The sequence below is a fragment of the Cygnus olor genome, chromosome Z (assembly GCF_009769625.2).
Source record: "Cygnus olor isolate bCygOlo1 chromosome Z, bCygOlo1.pri.v2, whole genome shotgun sequence".
Classification (NCBI taxonomy): Eukaryota; Metazoa; Chordata; class Aves; order Anseriformes; family Anatidae; genus Cygnus; species Cygnus olor.
The window spans coordinates 45,600,362-45,625,373 of record NC_049198.1 but is presented as its reverse complement, the minus strand read 5'-3'; the positions used below and the strand labels follow the sequence as shown (position 1 = coordinate 45,625,373).

The following is a 25,012-nucleotide window of genomic DNA, read 5'->3' as shown; positions in this document are numbered from 1 at the left end:
CGCATTTGATTCATTTAGACCAAAGGGCAGACTCTGGCTTGTTATGCTTTTCCCTGTTTTTATGAGTAGTCCATCTGAAGGCATATTAAATGTGCTCAAAAAGTATTTCTCACCTAGGAAGAAGTGGAAGAATTAAAAAACACAGACAAAGCTTACCTCATAACCTTAGAGGTTTGAAAGCTTTTAAACCTAGATTAATTGTATGTCTGCCTTTTCCTTCGTCATATGATTATATGTTATTTATCAGTCATATAGTAAGGCAAGGTGATTTATAGCCTGCTTTGTGAGTTATTTCTCTCAGTTCAACTCTATTAAGTTGAAAACAGACAGAACTTCCTCTGTTCATTTCACTATCCTTGGTAAACATAAGGGCAAACTTCAGTCTTAGAATAGCTCTGCTGAACTCCATTAAGTTCCAGAAGGGAAAAGGACACCATATCATAATAATCTGGGGAAAAAAAATAAAAAATTAAAAAAATTAAAAAATGGATCAACAGCAGCTTTGAAATACAACAGATTGCAATGGATGCTGTAAATGAACAATTCCTGAAGTGGGCAGAGGAGTGATTAGCACAGTTCCCTGCCTCCGTAAGAAGATTCTTCGCTCCCCATCTGCCATCCCAAATGCTAAGTCCTGGAAACACCATTGCACACTGCCCACTGATCGAGTGATTTACCAGAGAAGAGGAGAGGAGCAGCAGTAGAGATTGGATTTAGAGTAAACAAGCTCTTCCAAATGTTTTAGAGAAAATCACGTTACTGAGTCAGCAAGCTACCAGAGATATCAAATTGCATTGTGTAAGGGAGCCTGTAAGAGACAGTGAAATTGTAAAGTTGCATTCCCTGTAAGACCACAGCATGGTGACCTCATTCTGAGGGTGGAGAGGGTAGGTGTAAGGATCTAATGACACTGTGCAGGCTCATCTCAGCAGGCTAGTATATGGTAAGCTTGTTCATGAAGCAGGTGGTTCCTTTGTTCTGAGAGCACAGGAAAGAGGACAAATGCTAGGGATGTGACTTAAGTCACTGCTTTATTAACCTATCTGTAGGTTATCAGAACATAACTTTAATCAGGCCTCAATGATTTCCATTTAGCGGAGGACTGTCATCACCACACCTTATCCTGCAAACACAGTTGGGTCCCAGCCCATAAGCTCTTCTCCTTCTAGGGAGAAAGGTCATACTGTGCTAAACATGAGGAGCCCAGATCTGTGCCCAAACTACTTAAGGGAATGCCTCCCTTATACTGAATTTTGAAGTTTGGTTTATTTAGAAGCAAGACTGCCCCCACTTTTCAACCCATCCAGTTTTCTGCTCTGGATTTCTGCCACACATTTGTGCCAGCAATTAGCTTTGCAACTTTCCTCCCACTCCCTAAGCATTAATTGCCTTCATCACTCAAAATATATCCACTGGAAAAGTGTTCCACAGTCTTGGAGAATAGCTTGAGTACCATATATATATATATATTTGTAATATTCCCCTTTGCATGAGTCAGTTTCTGGCTTTATTCGTGCATGGGAGCTTAAAATTTCTCTACCAAATCCTTTTACACACCATTTCAGGATCATTTTTAGTTTATTTCTAGGACTGTATTCTGGTTCTGCTTTAGCAATCTTAGCCCCTCCTTATGATCCACCAAATATTTTTAATCCATAGTCATTTCAGGTGGCTGTTTCCAGGCTGCTAGACAAGACATCTGGTTCCAAAACCTAGATGCCTGTTAAGATGAAGTCAGATCTCTTAAGTTTTCATGAGGCAGATCTCTGAAGGGTCCCTTAGGACAGTAGCTTTTCAGTTTCTGTCCAGATGATGCCTCCAAAAGCATACCCTTTTGATGGGAGTCTTTCAATTTAGCCACTGTGAAATGCGCTTACCTCTTGTGCTTAGTGGTTCATCATAGCTCAAGTCTGAAAAAGCTGTAAATGAAATGAAATATATGTGGTTACAGTCTCTTGCACCCACATCCAGAAGGGCTATGAGATAAATCTATTATTTACTCAGGCGTAAATATATCCATTAGCTATGTCTGTACTAGTAAATAAAATAACCGGTGGCTTGCTTTAAGGCCATGAAACCAAACAGCAATTTGCATCTGTGCATCCACTCTCTTTCCTCCCAGTGGTCTCGTGAGATCGATGCCCAGCATGTGTTGTTCGCTTGGACAGTTTCAGGGCATTGCATAGGACAACAGCACAGGCAAGCAAGGGAGAGTAGCAACATTTAAGCAGCATGAACAACTGTGGGACAGCTTTCAGGCTTCTATTTTGGCCCTGTTTTATTTACCATTATAGACATAGCTACTTTTCTTTTCACCTTAGCTGTTGATATGCATCATTACTTCCACTCAAGTCATAGCCCAGACACTATGTCACTGGGTTCTTAAGAAATTAATAGACAAAGTGCTAAGGGTAGTCTTCTCTGCTGTTTTTTTTTTTTTTTTTTCCCTCCAGACCAACCTCATTACAGCTGTGTCTGAGTGCTTTCCAATAGTGCATTATGTGATATGGCTACAAACCTGTCACCAGAAGCATGAGTGTGCTTTATCATCTCCCTTATCATCCACTTAGGAAGGAAATTGCATGTACATGCAGCACAGTGATTTGTTTTGGTAGGGGTGTGTGTGTGCTTGCGCTAGGGAGAGCTAAGTTAAAAAAAAAAAAGTCTTAATTCATTGAAGACTGGTGTTTGCTATGACATTAGATCTTGGCATAACAGTCAATGGTCTTCAGTTAGTATCTAATCTCTACCTCAATTAGCTTTAGATATACATGACTATCCAGGCATGTCAAGATATGCTGGATCTAACCAAGGCTTTCTGACTGTATCAAAGAACACTGGCGTTTTCCAGATATGCCAGCAAGCCTCACATTATCTGGGTGAACTGGCCTTTTTGTTTCATCTCCATGGTGATAAAAGTTTGCACCACTTGTGCATCATGTGAGGGTGGTAGGAGAGCAAGCAAAAAAATATTCCTGAAGATTTGAGCCTGCTCTTGTCAGAAAATCTACCTGGTATGTGGGAGAGGGGATGGATGGGTGCTGCCCATGGGCTGAGGGAGAACATCCTGGGAGACTGCTTGCAACAGCCAAGCAGTGCTTGAGCACCTCTGTTCCATATGTCATTGTAGTCAGTAATGTAAGCACACCTGCTTGTCACCCATGAATAAACCTCATTGCTCAATATTTCTGAGGAACAGGGATGTCAGTGCTACTCTTTCTGCCGCAGAACCTGTTGATAATTTGTATTCTGAACCAAAATCTTTGAGTACTTGAAAGATGAGGACTTGAAATTTTTAATCCCTTCTAAATTAATCCTGACCCATATTCTACTAGATTTGTTTAATCGATTTTAAATGGCTTTGGTCTGAAGAAAGCAAAGCGATAGGATCAGTATTAAAACCCATAAATGTTTTTATAGGTTTTAAGTAGTGTACATCTGTAAAGTAAAACATGTCACACTGGGGCCGTGCCCCCAGCAGTACATACACTCTCGGCTGTGATAATTCGATATAATCTGTGCAAGAATTTTTTACATTTAAAATATATCTTTTTTTTTTTTTTTTTGACAGGATACAACTGACTATGTTGCATATGTAGCTAAAGATCCTGTTAATCGGAGAGGTAAGTTAGAAATATCTATCTGGCATTTATTTGCCTTTGAGAAACATGAATTATTCATGGTATAATTTAGTCTTTCTTTTTTTTTCCCCAAGAAAAAATAAATGCAGCCCAATAAAAAATTGCCTTTGACAGAGTCATGGAATGACTGTGTAGCAATAAGGAGCTGCCATATGCAAGTTAGTTCTGAAATTTGGAACAGGTCTTTTCTGTAGCTCATCTCCAAATATCACTTGGATTCTCTTCATCTCTTAAATCAAAAGCTTGCCTGTCTTGGCTGCAAGCTTCTAGGCAACAGCTAACTCATACCTACACTCAAACAAGATGCAAAAACTAAGCAGCCCTCTGATTAACTCCTCTGATTAAGAGCCTGAATCTGTTAGGTCTAAGTACATGCCAAATTCTTCCTCATTGAATCTTTTCTTTTTTTTTTATTTTTTCTCTCAGTTGAAGTTTTATTCATGCAGATGCCTGTTTCTACTGCTTTATCAGTGATCAGTCAGGAGTAGAGAACCTCTTGTTGATTGTCTTCAAAGACTGAGATCCAGTGCAGAGTTTCAAAAATAATAGTACATTATAAAAGTGTAGATTACAGTGTGGAATAATAGATAAAGAACTCATTCCTGTTTGTAATGCAGAAAGCATCAATGGGTCTTAATGCTAGACACAGAATATTGTATAATGTACCTGAGAATCTGTTTATTATTCATAGATTCATAGAGAATAAAAGACTACTCCAAAAAAAAGACTGAAGCACTTCCAACAGGATTTTTGCAGAATTTAGACACTTTAACTTCAAACCTGCAAACCCCAAGCTGCCACCGAGCTGTGAGCATGACTAGTTCAATAGTTTTGGTAGTTTGTTTCCTTTAGTTATCTTAGGTACCTCAATGATCTGTTGTGGCCATGTGCAGGAATGTCCAGACTTGCCAGTGTTAACTCAGAAGTAGTACTTGAATATTAGTGAAACATCTAGAAAACTTATGTGGAGTGGGAGGAAGGGAGACAGTTCAGCTCTTCATGGTGCTTATTATGTTTCAACATCATCTGCCTCCCTCTTGAAAGGCTCATGCATCAGGCTGGAGGCTATACGGTGTGCAGCAGCTCTCCACCTGCTCTTGTTTTACAGCACTGCTCTGCTGAGCTGGAGAGCAAGAGATCTCAGTGGCAGTGTAGTGGACTGGCACTGTAGGCCAGATACATGGACTGTAGGGTCTGGAGGAGCCCTGTGTCCTGTTTTCTGTTCCTGTGTGAATAGATTTTATAGCAGAAACTGTTTCATGGAATATGGACCTTATATCTAATTGAATACATTTAGCCTGACAGTTTCTAATTATGCTTGTCTATCCTAGAATGAGGAGTCATCTAAGTGCTTGATCTTGTTTTCCTTTGGTGCATTTAGATGAAGTTATTTCTCACTTTTTAGGAAAGGCTTGAGAGTGAAGTCTGTAGGTCTCCATCTGCAGTTCATGTCCTGCATCCTTAATATCATTTGTTTCTCCTTTAACTTTTCTGCATTGTTTTAAAAATGTAGATAATGACTGTTGTTGTTTGGAGTAATCTAATATTAATCTCAACAATCTATAACAGAGGTTGCACTTTCCTATTCTTATTTGCTTCTGGCTTAATCATTAGCTGGTTTTCTCATTAGCCATTTTTGCTGCTGTGCAGCGATGTTATCTCAGGTGAAATTCTTTCATGCTGTGATCTCTCATCCTCCTGAGCTACAGCTTTCCATAAGAGGTTTTCCCAATTGCCTGTATACCTCAGAGGTGGCAGATCAGTGACTTCGCATGTGCCTAGTATTAAAGTTCATTTTTCAAAAGGTCTAATTTACCACGGGTAAATTGCTGTGTTTCACCCTCACTGGCCATTCCATCAGCTTTTATGTTATCCATAAATCACTTCAGAAGTGAGTTTGATTTTACTTCTGTATCTCACAACAAGTGTTACTGCTGCTCTTATTGACACTAGGACCAATGTTGTACTACAATTTGCACGTTCCTATTAGACTCATTTACTCCCAAGGCTGGAAAAGCTCTCTTCATGCTTTATGTTCTGGATCTAGCTAGCTGTAGGCTGTCTGTCTTCCGCTGTAACCTACACAAGAAATCATCTCTGTGTGAGCCAGACGTTCTCATCCTTTTACAAGAAGCACATCTCCTACCTGCTGAAAGTCCATTCATGTACCCAAGGAAACAGGCTACTCATTATGTCACCTACTGAAACTACTTAATGACTCATGCTTCATTTCAGCTCCAGACAGGTTCAGCAGTAAGCAATGTAGCCCCTTTAAATTCCCTCTCTAGTTACAGAGTGCAAAAATTATAGCTTTCTTTGACCTAACTACTGTGGGTCCACTTTCCTGGAGATATGCTTGTACCTTATCTGGGACTGATTGTTCACCACCACCAACATTGGTGCAGAGAGTGTAAACAGCAAATATTCTGCTGCTAGCCAGGGATGTCATCCTCTGTCTCTGAATATGTGGAGGGTCCTGGTTTTGGCTGTCAAGTCTACTTTCAACATGCATCCTTTGTATTACTGCAACTGTAACAGGGTACGCGATCTAGGAAGTATCCTTGTTATTGCTCTTCCTTCAGCTTGAAATTTGAAAAAAATCAGGAACTCAAATGAAGAGAACAACTTGGAAACTTGGGGTGATAATCAGAACATGACAGAATGGTTAAGGTTAGAAGGGACCTCTGGAGGTCATCTGGTCCAAGCAAGGACAAGTAGGGACACCTAGAGCAAGTTGCCCAGGACCATGTCCAGGGAGCTTGTGAAGACCTCTAAGGATGGAGACTCCAGAACCTCTCTGGACAACCTGTGCCAGTGGTCCATCACCCACACAGTAAAGTGTTTCCTGACATTCAGATAGAAACTCTTGTGTGCTAGTTTGTTCCCATTGCCTCTTGTCCTGGCACTGGGTGCCACAGAAAACAGCCTGGCTCCATCCTCTTTGCACTCTTCCCTCAGATATTTATAGGCATTGATACAACCTCCACTATGCCTCCCCTTCTCTAGGCAGAATAGTCCCAGCTCTCTCTGCCTCTCCTTACAGGAAAGGTATTCCAGTCCCTTCATCATCTTGGTAGCCCAACATTGGACTTTTTCCAGTACATCTAGGTCTCCTTTGTACTGAGGAGCCTAGAACTGGTCAGCACTCAGGTGCAGCCTCACTCCAGGTGCAGCTGAGTAGAGGGGAAGGATCACCTCTCTTGACCTGATGGCCATACTTTGCCTAATGCAGCCAAAAATACCATTAGCCTTACCAGCAAGGGCACATGGCTGACTTAGCTTCAACTCAGTGTCCACCAGCAACCCCAGACCATTTGCTGCAGAGCAGCTTTCCAGCTGGGTGACCCCCACCATGTCCTGGTGCCTGGGCTTGTTCCTCCCCAGGTGCAGGACTCTGTATTTCTTACTGGACTTCATGAGATTTACAGAATCATAGAATATCCTGAGTTGGAAGGGACCCACAAGGATCATCGAGTCCAGCTCCTGGCTCCACATGGGTCTACCCAAAAATTCAGACCATATGACCAAGAGCATAGTCCAAACGCTTTTTAAACTCTGACAGGCTTGTGCTGTGACTACGTCCCTGGGGAGCCTGTTCAGGTGCACTACCACCCTCTTGGTGAAGAACCTTTTCCTGATATCCAGCCTGATCCTCCCCTGTTGCAGCTTGACTCATTTCCCTTGGGTCCTATAGCTGGTCACCAGAGAGAATAGATCGATCAGTACCTGCCCCTCTACTCCCCCTCATGAAAAACCTGCAAACCATGATGAGGTCTCCCCTCAGCCTTCTCTTTTCCAGGCTGAACAGGCCTAGTGACCTCAGCTGCTCCTCCTACATCTTCCCCTCTAGGCCCTTCTTAGGTCTATCTTAGTAGCCCTTCTCTGGACACTCTCCAACAGTTTCACATCCTTTTTGTACTGTGGTGCCCAGAACTGCACACAGTACTCGAGGTGAGGCCACGCCAGCGCAGAGTAGAGTGGGACAATCACTTCCCTTGACCGACTAGCAATGCCATGCTTGATGCACCCCAGGGTACAGTTGGCTCTCCTGGCTGCCAGGGCACACTGCTGGCCCATATTCAGCTTGCTATCAGCCAAAACCCCCAGATTCCTCTCTGTGGGGCTGCTCTCCAGCATCTTGTCCCACAGTCTGTACATATAGCCAGGGTTGCCCCTTCCCAGGTGCAGGAACTGGCACTTGCTCTTGTTAAACTTCATGCAGTTGGTGATTGCCCAGCTCTCCAACCTGTCCAGGCCAGCCTCTCCAGCCTCCCTCTGAATGGTTGATTGACCCTTTGGTGAGTCAACCACTTCCCCCAGTTTCATGTCATCCATCAGTTTAGTGAGGGTGCACTCTATCCCATCATCCACAATGAAGATGTCAAACAAGACAGGACCAAGTTTTGACCCCTGGAGTACTTCGCTCATTATTGTTCTCCAACTAGACTTTCCATGACTGATCACTACCCTCTGGGCCAGGCTGTTCAGTCAGTTTTTGATCCACCTCGCTGTCTGCTTATCCAGTCCATAGTGGATCATGGGTGATGATTGATGATGGCTGATGATTTCATTATATAAGGTTATCAGGTTGATCAGGCATCACTTCTCTTTGGTGAATCCATGCTGACTACTCCTGTTGTTTTTCTTGTCCTTCAGGTGCCTGGAAATGGTTTTCAGGTTTAGCTGTTCCACCACTTTCCCAAGGATTGAGGTGAGGCTGACTGGCCTGTAGTTCCTTGGATTGTCCTCCTTGCTTTTTTTTTTTAAGATAGGAGTGACATTTGCTTTCCTGCAGTCTTGAGGCACTCCTCCCAGTTGCCACAGTTGAGCAAAGACTATAGAGGGTAACCTTGTAATAATTTCTTGATGCCCTTGATGTCCCTGGACAAATTTAATTCTAATAGGGCTTTAGCTTTCCAGAACCTGATCCTTGGCTGCTTGGACAATTTCCTTGTATTCCTTCCAAGTTACCCGTCTTTGCTTCCACCCTTTGTAATATTCCTTTTTGTTCCTGAATTTGTTCAGGAGCTCCTTGTTCATCCATGTAACCTTCCTGGCATTTTTGCCTGATTTCCTCTTTGTTGGGATGAATCATTCTTGAGCTTGGAGGAGGAGATCCTTGAATAATAATCAGCATTGTTGGGCCCTTTCCCTCCAGGGCTTTATCACACAGAACTCTACCAAGAAGAGATCTGTCAGATCCCTGCCAAGATCCCTGAAGAGGCCAAAGTCTGCTCTCCCAAAGTCCAGGGCTGTGATCTTGAATTGTGCCTTCCTCACTCCTCTAAGAATCCTGAATTGCACTATTTCATGGTTACTGCAGCCAAGGCTGCCCTTGAGCTTCACATTGTCTACCAGCCCCTCCTTGTTGGTGAGAATTAGGTCCAGCATAACATTCTCCTCCTTGGCACCTCTATCATTTGGAGAAGGAAGTTGTCATCAACACACCCCAGGAACCTCCTGGATTGCCTATGCCCCACTGTTCTGTCCCTCCAACAGACGTCAGGGTGGTTGAAGTCCCCCATGAGGACCACAGCTTGTGAAAGTGAGGCTGTTTCTATTTGTTTGTAGAAAGCCTTATCGGATCAATCTTCCTGGGCAAGTGGCCTGTAGTGGACTCTCAGTAGAATGTCACCTAGCCTTGTCTTCTCTATAATCCTAACTTATAAGCTCTTGGTCAGCTCCTCACCCATCCCAAGGTAGAGCTCCACGTGTTCCAGCTGTTCATTGACATAGAGGGTAATGCCCCCTCCTCATCTTCCCTCCCTGTCCTTCCTAAAAAGCCTGTATCCTTCCATTCCAACACTCCAGTCATGGGAGCCATCCCACCACACCTAAAATAAAATTAAAGTGGGGATAAAATTAATGAAAACAAAGACAGCATGGAGCAGTTAAGGTTGCTGTTGCTTTTGCTGTCTACTAATATATTTATAAGCTCAATTTAGAGCTCAAAATTTTCATATAGCCTATTGCATTCAGTTAATAACAAGTGTGAATTTTATCGGGTTTCCTGTCTTTCTGGACTTATTAATGTTGTGGAACTGATTTGAGCTCTTGCCTGTTGCAGTTACACACGATATCTATTTTATTTAACCTTTACAGTACATTGTCTGGAATTCATCATGCCTGTTTCAGGTTTTATTGAAATGTGCATACCATGAATAGGGCAGTTATGCCTGACATGTAGGCGTTTTGTCATAGGTCCGTGCATCCCACTCTAATATAAAGACTGATTTGAATGTGTCAATCTTTTTCATGTAGCTTGTCATATACTGGAATGCTGTGATGGCCTTGCCCAGGATGTCATCAGCACCATAGGGCAGGCATTTGAGCTTCGATTTAAGCAATACTTAAGGTGCCCCTCTAAGATACCTACTTTCCACGATAGGTGAGTATGGTTGCAGAAGACTGATAAAGAATCTCCTTTATTTTTACTTTATAAAATGTGCTATGGACAAATTTGCTGGAGATGAACAGGATTTAAATGCTTCAAAAAGAGATTTCTGCTGAATTAGCAAAGGAGGGCTTGCCTAATGAATCTGAGAGGAGCACAGTCATTTTAAAAGAATGGACTAAATATGGATTGCACAGTGAAATTACTCAAACGATTATGTGTTTTCCATTGTGGTTAATATGCAGTGTTGGTTGGCCACAAATTAATATTATTTGTCACATTTTGTCATTGTTGTTACTGTGATAGCAGCTCTGTAAATTTAGATGAAGTGAGCTAGAGTTGCTGGGCTTCCAAAATGACCAGTGATGTTTCACTACTTCTGGTATTAGCTGGGGTAAAGGTTTTAGGAATGCAATGTGTCATAGACAGGCTTTGACTGCATTGCTCTCTAGAGTAACAATGTCAAATTTGTTAGCTTGCATACGTTTAAAATGCTGTGGTATAGCTTTCTGTTTCCTTTAGTGATCTCTATTTTTATCATGGATCAGTATATACTCACTAATATTAGAATAAATCCTACTTCTTACATAAGGGTAAAATGAGCACATGGTGAATATTAAATGCTATTATTTCTATCTGGAAGCATTCTGTACTCGCTTTGGAATGGTATAAATGACTGTTAAATGTAGACTGAAAGCACAGATCCTATCTCATGACTTCATGAAGTTCTTCAAGATTTACAGTGGTGATAGAGCAGACATAGTTAAAGACAATGTTTTAGGGCTTAGTCAGTCAATCAAGTAATAATATTACAAATGCTACTGTGAGTTTGTTCATGGATTATTTAATGGCCTTTAAAGCTAAGTAAAAAAAAATCCTTTTTTCAGACTAAAGAATTTCATCCATTGCAAAGCGAGCTTTAGAGAAAATTTATCTAAACAGGGTGTCTGCTGCATGATCCTGACCTATGATGGTAGCTGAATTTTCAAAATAATATGCTATAGTGATCCTCTCACAGGCAGTCTTAACATGCTGAAAGTGTTTGTAAGTGCTTTGCAAGTGAGGCACAAAATCAAGTACTCACTTTCTTACAGGGTGCAGAGTTTTGATGAGTCGTGGATGGAGGAAGAGAGTGAGGTAGCAGAACATCCCTATTACAACAACATCCCAAATAAAATGCCCCCTCCTGGTGGTTTCATTGATGCCAGACTCAAAGCAAGGATTCCCACTGCTGCAGACACAGCTCAGGTCAGTGCAATTGCATCTCTGCCCTCTTGCTGATGGATCCAAAATTTACATATACATATATATAACATATATATATAATTTGAATATTTATATATATTTAAGATGGATTTATTTGGAACATAGATGTGTGGCTAGTTACATATTTAATGGGCATTGAAGATCTAGGAGACAACAAATTAGGCATGTTCAGAGCAAAGGGAGTTGAATTCTTCATGGTGTTAAAAAAAAAAAAAAAAAAAAAAGGTTCAAAGAAGATAAACCCACTGAGGGTTACAACATTTTTAAGAAACATATCTGTCTCAGAGAGTATGAATTAAGAGTGCACACAAACTAGAAACAATTTTATAGAGAAGCTTTTAAACAATCTAATACAGTCATTACTAACATTTCATTATGTTAATAACTCAGAAGCAACTGATATTAAGCCAGGTTCCTAGGTAGGTCTTTCATCTCACATTGAACTGAAGCCAGCTTGGATATTTCTACCAGGATTGCTGTCAGAGGTTTGACTCCTATCCATACAACCACTTGAGAGGAGTTTTGAGATCCAGTCCAACTCTGTTTAAATCTAGAGGGGCCTTGTCTGAAGAAAACATAATTCTGTCAATATCTAAGTGAGTTCCCTGGTACCAGTGTGAGTCTTTCAGCTCATGTTTTGGAGGGTGTTTGGGGTGTCTACTGATCCCATGTGTGGTTTCTGAGAAATGGTTTTCCCAGCCACAGTTTGTCAGGGCTGCCTGTGTGGAGACAAACATACTGAGGGCAATGATGTATCATTTGGGATTGCAGGGGTTGATAAAAGCAGGAAGGAGGGAAGTTTTCATGAAGGTCACCAGTAATGTCTTATTCCTACACAAATGTTTTTCTGAGATGTATATTCTGACACAATAATGAATTGGAAATAAAGAGTGGGAGTACACAGAATACAACCAAGGAGATTGTCAAAGCCACTCATAATATATCAGTGTTTTAATGGTAATTGCAATTTTCTTTGTACACGTGTCCATTCTAGTCTGCAGCAGGAGTAGGAAGAGAGCGAATCTATTACCAAAGTCGTCACTTAGGAGACAAATTCAATGAAGACTGGCATCATGAGCCTGTTAAGCAAGGTGAGTCTTACCATTTTGGGTTGTAATGTAGCAGGATGTCTTAGGTGGGCAAAGCACATGAATGTCTGATGCCTTGAAAACTTAAGTCAATAACCTGCACTTTGTTGATCCCCTTTGTCATGAATTTTGGTGTTGATATCAGTGAAAAGTGTTTGGTAAGTATTCCTGGATGAGTTATTAAATGCACACCTTCATAAAAACTTATCTTTTGCAGAACACTTCATATACAGATTTGCCCCAAACATTCAGCTATCTAGCTTGTCTGAAAAAACCTGTCTGAAAAGTTCATGGTATTTAAAGACAGGCTTTTGGTCTTTTCATAAAATCTGACCCACTAGGATATGCACAGTGGATTTTCCAAAGGTAGGGAACAAAGTCAGAATCTTTTTAGGAATGTAGAACAATGCACATGTCTCCATATAATCTGGGCTCTACACATAACAAATACTGCATGATTTTCATTTTGCTGTTTATGAGTTATAAGCAAACCACATCAAAACATCTGTATCAAATTTGACCCCCTCCACCTTTATGTGACAGCTTTGAGGTGTCTTGGGCGGACTGTTTCTTTTCAAATGCCAGAATATGTTGTCTGTTGTTAATGTGCACTGATTTGGGAACTTGGTTGCATTTCATCCCCAATGAGTCCCCAGCTAATTTGAAACTCACAGTCTTGATTTACAAAAAATCCCTTTTCTCCTGAATAATTAAAAATAAAATTCACTGAAACACTATTATGACTACTTTCGTCAGCATTTTTTTTCTATTAGGTCCAGCAGTTACTGTCTTCCTATCTTCCATTCCAGGGAATTTTAAACCTGTGGTGATGGGTTTTGATATCATCTGTTCATTCTAACAACACTATTATGTAAAAGACAAAAAATAAAAAAGAAAAAAAAATAATCAGCATCTCTTGAATTTTCCAGGATCTCTGGATATTTATAGTGTGCCGGAAGGGAGATCACAAGTAACTCCAACAGCAGAGATGCCAACTTACGTGAACACTCAGCATATGAATATGGAAGCTCTACTGGCACTTCAGGCAGATGCTGAAAGTACCTTCAGTGGAAACACAGATAATACCAAAGAGAGTAGCCCTGGAAAGGATCTGTTCGACATGAGTGAGTTCCCTTCCTTTTCACTCCCTTTCTAGCAAGAGACTTTATGCATTAATTTTGTATAAAAATAATTCTAAAATTCTCCAGGTGAAATTTTAGTATCCCTGGTGGAGTCACAGTGAGCTTTAGAATTCATGGTGGTTTCATATCTGACTGAGATAAAAATAAGGCTAACCAAAGATCTGAAGCTAATTTGTATTAGATCTGTGTTAAGTTGCAGTCTATGTTATCCATAGCATCACGGGTAACTGTGCCAGAAGGAAAATAAATCGAGAGCCCTGTCATGCATGATAGTGAATGAGTGATTGACTGGAGAACTAGCTCCTTGCCTGTCCTGTGAACTTGTTCCTAGGAAGTCAATGCATACTGCATTTGACTTTGTGCAACAAGGAAATTGAGAGGTAAAAGTAAATTCTCTCTTCCTCCGGATAGGTCTACAGCCCTACCTAGCCATTTATTTTAACTCTGAAGTCAGCTTTCCTGGAATCAGTGTCACAGCTATAGTCTTCAAATAAAGTTTTAAGCATCAGTCATAATTTTGATGCTGGTGCTACCCATATACAATGTTTACAGCCATGAGCAGATACTTAACAAAAGGTATGGGGAAAGCAATTTGATGTACAGAAAACCTTCCTTGTTGTTCTATTCGTCTTACTTCCATTCAATTGCTGACACATGATTTATTCAATTTAGTTCATATTATTAAAAGGCAGTGAGACAAAGCAGTTGGTGCCTACATGTTATTTGTGAAATAACATACCTACATTTCTGTTATTTCAGTCTACATGAAACTGTCTTTCTGGCATGTTTTTGCTGCAATATGGCTCTATTTCCACAGCATAGAAAGATTTTGAACTGAAAGAAAGGGGGAGGCAGGAAAGTTAGAGAGTGCACCTATCTATCAATATAGATCTAAAATGAGAAAAGTCTGCTGACTGAAATGATGGACGTTAACCGTATTTTCTAACAGCCATGCCCTTAAAACATGGATAAGCTTACCTCTATATTATATACATTCTTTTCCTAAAAATAAGACAAATTGATTTCTCATCTTGCACCCTGCATTAGGTTTTATTGACCATTGGATCATAAGGGAAAACTATTATCAGAAAGTATGTCAACTAGCCCAAAGTCAGTGGCTTGTCAAGCTAAACATGTGGAGTAGTGCCGACTGCAACATAGTGAAGACATATATACAAGTTAGATTTAAGAATTATCTAAACTGTGACAACAAAGTATGTATTCTATCCCTCTGAGTTAACTTCTCAGTGACCCCACACAAGCACGGCTATGTACCCCTAGCCTCTGAGCAGTCTACTTTGAGCACGTGTATTACTTCACACTACCGCTCTCCAGATGTTCTTTAGTAAGACCAGTGGACACAGAACAATATGTCTTTTTAATATGTGCTAGATGGCCAGATGAAAATCTAAAAGTGCAAATAGCATCTGGTAGGTCAGTAGAGCCTATAATGAAACATACACTGACCTATTTACTATTTCTGTAAGACTGTTGAGATATGTAATGACACCTCTTCCCATTCCACTCTAGGGAAAGTAACACTGAGTTCAGGATTCAGCTGAAGTTTAAAAGATTACTTCCCAAGGTCTAATTTCAATTAGGTAAATCACAATAAAGGTATTAACCCGTCTCTTTGTCCCAAAGTCCTCTTCCTAGCCTGAGGTTAGGAGTAAGCCGAGTAATAACAGTGACTGATCCTTTCCAGACCTACCCATGGGCTGGAGACTCAGTAATGGATAATGAATATATAATAATTGGTAATATATAATAATGGATAAATGATTATGTTGCTTGAAGAGAGACCAGATATGGATGGCTATAATGACTTTGGGTACCCATATTATGCAATTTATTTTAAATGAAACTGTCTGACGTAACTGGTAAGGCAAAAAGGGAGCTTTGCCCTGTACCAGAGCACATAAATACAGCTGTTGACAGTGGCCATTACTGAAATAAAATCAGTACCTTTCAAAAGTTCCTGGCAACATTTACTCTTGATTTTTATCACTGTCTTTGTGTGTATAACACACGTTTTTAACATATTACACTCCTCAGTCTTAATACATGACAGATCAGTAAGCTTAGCTGTATGTCTTTTTTTTTTTTTTTTTTCTTTCATGAAAATAAAGGAAAGTGACTATAACACAGAATAAATCCAGTTAAAAATGTCTGGAATATCACTTCTTTTTGCAACATGATTTAACTCTGAATTATCTTGCACTTGTTCCTACTTGTATAACCAGAACCATTTGAAGATGCCCTCAAGAACCAAACTCCTGAGCCTGTGTTGAATAAATCCACTTCCATTGAATGTACTAGTCCTCTTTTATCCAGAGCTGCTGACTGGACTACAATGCAAGAGCTAAGTACAGAGCCATGGTATCAAGGAGAGATGAGCAGGAAAGAAGCAGAACAGCTGTTAAAGAAATGTGGAGATTTCCTTGTGAGAAAAAGTACCACAAATCCAGGCTCCTATGTGCTGACAGGCATGCAAAATGGACAAGCCAAGCATCTTCTTTTGGTGGATCCAGAAGGAACCGTAAGTGCTGATTACAGAGTAATACAGGCGCTTTCTGACTTCCTGTATTTTCTCTGAATATGTGTAAACTTGTTTACAGCTCAGCCACAACTGATCAGAATGACAGCTTCATGTAAGGTGTCATCATATCCATTTCTCTCCTGATGCCTAGTAGAAGACATACTGCATGCATACATGCACATTTCAGGGATAGCAGAAGACCTCCTGCATAACATCTGCAGGTGGCCTCAGGGACTTGGTTCCCTATCAATGTCAAACTTTGGCCACCACATTATTAACTTAGTCAAAAGTGTAGCTAAGACCCTTTTTGGTCTTCTAGCTGAGAAGTTTCTGGCAGCTGTGCATGTTCAACCAGTGTTTGTGCTGGGAATTTCCACATGATCTCTGTCAGTGAGGATACAGACCAGGCCCCCCAAGGCTATCATGTTTTCCCCCTCTTAAGGCCAGGAGACAACTGGAGTAAAACTGTGCCATCTCTTTGCCACATCGGGATAAAATTGCTTCATCTCTTTGCTGCACAGGCACTCCTTTAGCTGATGAAGCTTCCCAGCAGCAGAACAGCAAATGAAAAGAAACTCCTGTTTCTGCATCTGTCTGTTGTGCTTCTGGGGAAGCTGAGCCTCACCTGAAAGAGCATTGCCACACGTTTTATTCTTGTCCCCTGGTAGCTGACAGATAGCAACCCCTCTTCCTCTCTAAAGGACAGCTTTAAAAGCCGGAAAGTAAACGAGAAACTCCTGGAAAGGAGGTGGCTTTTTGGCATCTATTTCATCTGAGAAGCCTGCGGAAGGAAGACCAGCAGCATTACGGCGGTCCTGCAGACTACAACACCGCAATGGCCACAGTACTTGTCGGTCTACTTACTTAGCTTCGCCACACGAGGGCAGTCAAAGAATGTTTTTAACACTTTTTCTGCGCCCTGTGCCAGGTCCCGGGTTTGGCCTGGACGCCAGGCCGTGCGGGGAGCGGCCTCCTTCTCTAAAATTTTGGCGGCTGTTTTGTGTCATAATTCCCCCTTCAAAATAAATGCAGAAATAGCTGCTACAAGGTGCGGGCATGTCTCACCAGGAGCTCTGGAAGCCAAAAAGTAGATGTGATATCTGCTGTTCCTCTCGCTGGCAGGGTTTTACCCAGGCCTGGGAAAGTTCCTGTGCACCATTTCGGCAGGGCTCACCAGGTGTTTCTGCTGCTCTGCATCAGCTTCAGCTGGCTCGGGAGGCACCACTCAGTGATGACAGCGTTTTCATATCTGTATTTAGGTTAGCTGAGCTGTTTGTGTGATTTGTGGGGTCCTGACACAGCTCCTCAGCAGCCTTGTTTGTGACTTGTCAGAGAGGAGAGTCGTTCATAAAACGCTGGCATGTGGCAAGCCTCAGCAGTCCCCCAGTGGCATGCGTTTTTCCTGCCTGGCCTCTGCGATTATTTGTAAAAACTGGTTCATACAGAGTGCTTGAAAGTCATTTCACACCCCAATTATCAAGTGGCATGTTACAACTCCTTAAGGTGTGTTTCCAGAACAGTTTAACTGTGCTGCCGCTTCTGCTCTGATCCAGCTCACAAAAGATCTCTAGTTTAGATAAGGGATGAGTAAAGGTGAGTACTGAAGGCTTTCTACTGGGTTTAGGATTGAAGCTTGAGCCGTGGTGATGATGGTGCATACTACTGAGGGTGAGAAAGCTCTCACTTGAGTTGAATGGGCTGAAAATGTGTTAGTTTGAATATAGGTAATGAAAGTTCCTGATGTTTTAAAGATATCTTAGTTTTGAAAAATATAGCTTTTAATAATTACAGAAAGTGATGTTTAAAAGTAGTATGTTTGAGAAAGCATGAGAGCCAACTGGTTTTCTTCAGCAACACTGCTAAATGCAGACTCAGCAGATAGCATAATTTGCCGTCGGTGTCGTTTGCTGCATGCTTTTCCTGTGACATTGTGTCCCAAGTTCTTGTAATTTTGCCAGAACTTTATTGTGAAGACTGAAATATTTCAAGCAGGGTGCCCACTGCAGCATAGACTGTTTTTTTGAAAGTTTTAACGAAAGTAATTATCTATTTTCTATTCTATGATTTTTTAGAAACATTCAATGAGAATAGATGACATGCTTCATTTTAGAGCAGTGTTCATACAATTTTGCTTGAGACATTGTAGAACTATCCCAACACAAAAGCATTATCACAACTTTGCTCTGCATGTGGAAGCTGTATGCCTTAAGTTATTTTAAACATTAGAAGGAAATGTTCTGGGAAGATGAGGTTATATAATTAAAGATAATAAAGATTAGATTAAGTTAATTAAAGATGTTTTGTAATATGAATTAGGTCTTGGCCTACCCTAACTTTGACTGTTTTACCTTGTAATGTCAGTTTTCTCTTATTACAGCTGTAATAATTCACTTAGCAGGATTCCAGTGCAGAGTACTGGTAAATGGGCTAGAAAAAAATGACATTCCCTACCCTAAATTGTTTCACTTTCAAAGGCCCAAGCATGTACCATGCAGCACTGTGCAAACTCAAGCCAAACACAAGTGGTGGATAGTTCACTTTCAGGGGAAGGGAATTTCCCAGTGGGCACCAGAGAAGTTTTTTTTGGCATCTCAAGAAGAAGGGCTTTGCTGAGGAAAACACAAAGATGCTGAAATGCACAGAGAGGTTCTGGCATCCCTGGATGGTTATCCCTTTTTAATAAAAAGGTGAAAGTAGTTAAAAGGAACCTGTAATTCCCTGAAAAAGAAAAGTTGGTCTAAAAATCCAACTTACAGCGAAACAAAATGTTGTATGGAAATTTTCAGGCAGGCCTATTCATCAAAAGTAATAATAATAGACTAGCTCATAGGTATCTTGCTGAGTATCTGTTTGGAGAGACTAAGGAGAGTCAGAGACAAACACACAGAGACTAAACAGCCAGATTTCCACTGCTTTTGATGGGAAAGGGATCTGTCTCAAAGACATAATTAATGGTGCCATTTTATTTTTAGAGAATTTTGGTGCAAAGTTATGAGAAAAAATATTTTGCTCCTTAACTTGTCTTCTTGCATCCTTTTTTTGAAGGTTCGTACAAAAGACCGTGTCTTTGACAGCATAAGTCATCTCATCAATCATCACCTTGAGAATAATTTGCCAATAGTTTCTTCTGGGAGTGAACTCTGCTTGCAGCAGCCTGCTGAGAGGAAACACTGACTCCAGATAACTCTTAGTTTTTGTAACTTGCAAGTTATAACTGGTGGAAATTGCAGATCTGAAAACATGTATGTAAAAAAAAAAAAAAAAAAGAAAAAAAAAAGGACACAAAAAAAAACCACCAACAACAAAAAAACACCCACCATATTCCCATATATTTCACCAGTATATTTTCTTTAGGTTTAAGAAGCCCTATTTCACACAGTTTACTTGACAATTCTCAATGCTTCATGTGGACTTGAAGTCACAACAGAAGGTTTTCTTAAAAAGTAATTTCAATAAAATTGTTCTGATCCTCAATTGTGAATATTGATAGTGTGTATATATATACACATAATATATAAATACAGTATATATTTATATTTTTCAAGTCAGTCTGTTGATGGTATAGAACTAATCTTCTGTGCCATGTGTTTTTAACAGAAGAAAAATGCCAATTGTGATTGTTCAGATAAAAATAGAATACAGCAGTCTCAATTTCTTGAGAAAACAAATATTGGGCATCTTATTTATGATTTTATGTAAGAAGCACAATTATGGGGATTACAGTTGGAACATGTTGGTTAAGTACCATGGAAGGAGACTGAATTCAGCAACGTGTATTCCAACTCAGAAATTTAGCATAAAAGGATTTTTTTTTAAAAGCATTATTCAGTGTCACAGATATCAAAAGCACTTTCTTTCTGATGTCAAGTCTGAATTACTATATGATATTACCCAAAGCATTTGTATCTTGCTTTAACAATGATTTGGTGTGATCTCTCTGTGTAAAAGGTGTATGCATTTGATTTTTCTAATGATAATACAACAATATTCTGCAACTTTAATTTGTTAATTTGAATGGTAAGGTTATTTATAAATAGTTCTCTGGTTGTGGTGAAGATCTAGGTGTCCTTGACTATCAGTTTCCAGTGAGATGTTATATACTGATTAGGCAAGTTTCAGTAACTTGTAATTAGTAGGTTTAATGCAAGACATATGTGGCTGGTTAAAGACATATCTGAAAAATCTTTTAGTCTTATGGATAGTGAAAACTATTATGACTCAGTGATCAGTTTTGCAAATGATGTCATTTGCATTTTTCTAGTTATTAGGTGCCTCTTCCCAAAGTATAACTTGACTTTGACCTTCAGCAAGAGATAGGTATTGCAAATATACAGCTTTTCTCTAAATATGAAGTTTAAAATATACATATACACTAAAGATGCATTTCTGACAGATGTGTCCTTGTCTTTTGGTACTGGGAATTGTTTTAATGAAGGTCTGTACTGTTCAAATGCAAGCAATATATTAATTTGTTTTCCTGTTTTATGAGCCTTAGTTCTTATTTATGTAAAATTATCGAGACAAATTTAATAGACACAGTTCCTATAATGGCAAAGTTTGGGACAGAGCTAGGATTTAGCCTTCAGCATTCAAAGGTCTTCTCTAGCAGAAGCATCTCAAATCAAATCATCAGACTTGATTTACAGTGGCCAAAAGTTAGCAGGATAAGTCTAGGTTAAACACCTGCCTGTCCTCGAGTAGTCAGATTTGTTTTTAAGAATTTTTTTAAGTCTAAGAATTTTTTAAATTAAGACCAATGACCCATGAAATAAAAATACATTTGATTATGTAATCAAAACATTCTGAAACCAAAAGAAGACATTCAGTGAACCAAATGCTTCTGATTCATTTTTTTGGAGATAGTTATTATCTGATGTTTCTAGGTCTGGATGTGAGCTGAGAGCAAAGGAAAGAAAGTAAATGCTGCCTTGCAAATTAGCATGACACTTAAAGTCGTAAAATATTTAATTCTTAAAATCTGGATTTTCCTTTTACCAAGTTGAAATTTGCAAGGGAAGTGAAGAGATCATATACCCCAAAGCAGTATCAATCAGACTGATTTTATTTAAGAGTATCTGTTCTTACCATATTGCCCACTGAAGTATCTCAGTTGCCTCCTTTTTCATCATATGTAACACTTGTCATTCCGGTCTCCCACCTTCCTATGGACATGTCCTGGAAAGTTTTTAGTATGATATAACTAACTGTAACAAAAGGCCTCTTTTTTACTTCAAATATGATTGTGGTCAGGTGCCTAACTTCTTCAGATGCCTTCAGAAATCCCACCTGCTGCCTATCTCTGTTTTGGATTCCTAAGTATCCTGCCAGTGCATGCCGGGAAAATATGGCAAGATACAGGGGTATGAATGAAGGCACAAAACATCCACTGAAATAAGCAGATTCTTTTTTTTATTTTTTTTTCCTTTTTTTTTTTTTCTTTTTTAACCATTACCCTAGCTGTAGCTTTAATACTTTAGCAGCCAAATAGCTGCATGATTTGGAAATTAAAGCTGATGGTAAGGAGACTTGAAAAAGCTTGCCAGAAATATTCAGTTCCCCAAACTACATTTCACAAACTCTGCCTTCAAGAAAATGTGGCTGTTTTAAGCTTCTCTTCCAGCACATCCCATTTGCCAAACTTATCCACTGATGATGCAAAGGTTACAGGTAGCTAGATCATATGTACTTTGGTCCTTGGTGGTGGTTTGGGCTTCAACATTTGGGCTGCAACAATACCTCACTGTCATAATGGCCTGGGAGATCCTGTCTGGCCAGCCATGAAGGTCCAGAGCCTTTTCTAAGTCACTGAAACCAAATGATCTTGAACCAACCAGGAAGGAAGAGCAAGCATATGCAAGAGCAAGCAAATTAATGCTCCTTTGGCAGATCCTGCCACTGCTTTTTGTAATTGTCAGTCTCATAGATTTGGCTTTCCACCATATAAGAATGGTATAAAAACTGTACAGCCATTTGGTTAGCAGGTCCAAAACTGTTGTCGTTAGATTGAAAGAGACATTTTACATTGAGCTCAGCAAGAGAGAACTGAACCTGTTAGAAAGTAATTTCTCCTCATTTCTGTGAGGAGCCAACAATGCTAGCAATTTAAGAGGCATAAAGCTATGGGACCAATGCTGTGTGATTGGCTGAAAACTGTGCAGTTGACAGCATAATAATTTGATTTTTTTTTTTAATGTTTGACTTTGGTTTTGAGTCCCCTCACCTTTTGGTTTTCTTCTCTTTTATGCAGTCTCAAGGGCTATACACCTACTGGTAGTAAAAATATGGTGATCATTCGGTACCATGACTCCAAGAGCTGGGATTTAACTGAAAGAACAAATTTACTACACTCAATAGAAATCACTGAGATTATACAATATTCAGTTATCCTTTGATATTTTCCCAGGGAATAGCTGAGAAGTCAGAATTGAAACTATTACCAGTAAATCTGGTTATCAGTTTTGATTCCAGTTGTATTGCAACTATATGAACTATGACTAATGAAAATTCATTAGATTCTTTTAAACAAGACTGTTAGAAGTGAAACAAACGCTTCTGATTGATTTTATTAAAGTTCTATATTAATTGTTAGGATAATAACAATTTCATAATGCTGAAGCTGGAAGCGATAGATTTGAGAGCTGAGGTATAGTCATGTTCCCAAAGTTTTAGTTGTTTCAGATGCTTCACAAGCAATGAAACTCCAAAGGTAGAAAATGCAAGTTGAAAACAGAATTACCTTCTGGTTTCAATGGGCATTTGCACACTGTGAGGACTTCCAGGCTCCCTTCCTGGAGAACAAAAGAGAAGGATGTTCAAGTTGGCTATGCCTAGGTGCAGGAGGAGATGCAATATCCATGGCCTCTCTGCCCAGGGCTTTGCACATGAGGTGAGGGTAGAAGGTTAAACTGAAGCTTCCCTTCACTTCAAATCCTACAGGATTCCCAATGGGAGCTGATGCTAGTTATATCAGATACCTCTCTGTTGTACTGTACTTTTTCAACAAAAAGCAAAGGACAAAGGACATAGGCCTGGGACTGGGATTTTATTGCAAAATGTGCACTGTCATGTAAAGAAAAAGTTTCTAAATGGCCTAGTAAATGTCACTTACCAACACCAAATTTTTGATATCCTGACATCCTTCTTCTCCTTCACATAATAAACTGTTCATGTTCCTTACTATCTTTGTCCCCAAGTATCATGTTGTGCAGTAAGAGGAGGAGAATTTATAAAATTTATACCACAGTGCAATTGTTGCTGACACATCAAGTCCCAGATACAGTATTCATAATAGAATTTATGCATATTTAGAAGTTTGTAAGTAGTAAATGCTGCATTTGAAAACTATATGAAATGGTAGATCCAAGAATTTTTATTGTAAACCATGTTTGCATTAAGTCTGAGCTGATGTAATACATACATTTCTCTTTTTGTCTTCCAGACATTTTCAAAATATGTCTGTATAAAATCTAAATTGTTTTATTGTAGTTACTGTCAAAAATATGTTGATTTGCACAGCCTTTTTTTCTGCAAAACTATGATTGCACTCTCCACAAACCTATACTGGCTCAAAGCTGTCAAGATATGGAGGAAGTCTTACTCAAAGCTCTGTGCTCAGTCACTTATTCTACCCACTCACTCAGTGTCTCACCTTGCTCACACCAGCATTGGGTGCAGCTGGAACATGTGCAGGCCTGTGGAGAAGTAACACATAAAACTTGCCTGCAGTTAAATAGAGACTTGGAAACGCCAAAAGGTGAAAAGCTGCCTTGGGAGAGAAAACCCCAGGGTTAAGAAGTGTGAGGCCTGGAAACATGAGCCAATAGGCATATGAGCCACTAATGAGAATAGAAAGCTGCCGCCAAATTAAAAACATGCTAATTGGCTGATAGGGTTAAGCAGAATCTTGAGGAAGAGAATTGCAAAATACTTGTACAATGCCTAAGGTTCATCTCTTTTTGTTCATCTGCATCCACCAACATGAGCATCATATATGGCTTCCACTGAGAACAGGCAGCACTTTTTTTTTTTTTTTTTTTTTTGTCTAAGTAAGGGGGATAGAGCTACAGAGCTACATATTTTTAGCAAAAGCATTGTATAAAGGAAATGCTAAGTAAAGGGTGTTTAAACCTTGTTTGACACCAGAACAAGCTGTGGAAACCAAAAGAAAAAGGAAACAAAAGCTAGGTGACTCATTCTGCTACCCCACTTTGAGGGAGCCAGGAAGGATGACTCAGCTAATGAAGGTAGCCTCAAATTTTGAGATTAAGATGCGCAATTACAGTTCATGTAGTTATCATGAAGGTCAAATAACATAAAGGATAAAGACAGCTTCCTTTAGCAGGCCTCCTTTTTCTTCAGTGAGGCAAAACTACCAAAAACACCCAGACAAATGTTCATTCAGAAAAGATGAAATTTTTCATAAGTGAAGGATGTAAAGATTATAATTGGTAGGAGATATATATTTGTGTCCTTTGTGGCTGGACTGGTGTGATAACTGCTTCTAAGTAAAGTCCTGCAGAGTTAAATCTCAAAGGAAGCCAGGTTTCTTCTTTTGAGTTAAATGTTTTTCTTCGCGTTGTGTGGACAGCAACAACAAAACAAAAAAGTGGCTATTTTACTGTAAAAGGGAGTCTGACTGTACATTTGATATTTATTAATATTTATTACTTTTAGAAATATTTTTAATTGAGAATTGCAGGAAAAATAATGTATGTGGAAATATTGTGATCATTTATATTCCCCCAAACTTTTGTGAATCTCAAGCTTGTCTGCTGATTGTGATATTCTGGTTATAGAGGCAAATTTTGTCTCTGAGAAAGTCCTTGAGCAACAGAATTTGGAATATGTGTCATGCAGCTGTTTTCTGATTATTCAGTTTGTATGTGATTAACCAAAGTAATAAAATAATGAGCACTGCTATCAACTCTAAATGTATCTAAAGT

At 39.6% G+C, this 25,012-nt stretch overlaps 2 protein-coding genes across 6 annotated transcripts in view; one reads left to right on the top strand and one right to left on the bottom strand.

Moving 5' to 3' along the window:
* The window catches only part of SHC3 (SHC adaptor protein 3), a 63,951-nt gene extending 43,130 nt beyond the window's left edge, over positions 1-20,821 (top strand). For all 3 annotated transcript variants that reach the window (XM_040541170.1, XM_040541172.1, XM_040541171.1), the window contains 7 exons: positions 3,572-3,623; positions 9,903-10,029; positions 11,130-11,283; positions 12,296-12,392; positions 13,319-13,513; positions 15,775-16,070; positions 19,116-20,821. In XM_040541170.1, coding sequence (XP_040397104.1) covers positions 3,572-3,623; positions 9,903-10,029; positions 11,130-11,283; positions 12,296-12,392; positions 13,319-13,513; positions 15,775-16,070; positions 19,116-19,244 — 1,050 coding nt within the window. In that variant the 3' untranslated portion in view covers positions 19,245-20,821. The remainder of the gene's footprint in view (positions 1-3,571; positions 3,624-9,902; positions 10,030-11,129; positions 11,284-12,295; positions 12,393-13,318; positions 13,514-15,774; positions 16,071-19,115) is intronic.
* S1PR3 (sphingosine-1-phosphate receptor 3) overlaps positions 1,878-25,012 on the bottom strand; it is a 35,861-nt gene continuing 12,726 nt past the window's right edge. Inside the window, exons 2-3 of one of the 3 annotated variants that reach the window (XR_005815291.1) lie at positions 22,807-22,858; positions 1,878-1,919 (exon numbers count right to left, since the gene is read on the bottom strand). The gene's annotated coding sequence lies outside the window, so the exon portion shown is untranslated. Of the gene's footprint in view, positions 1,920-20,824; positions 22,859-25,012 lie in introns of those variants that run through there. The other 2 variants (XR_005815290.1, XR_005815289.1) reach the window with 2 other exon arrangements.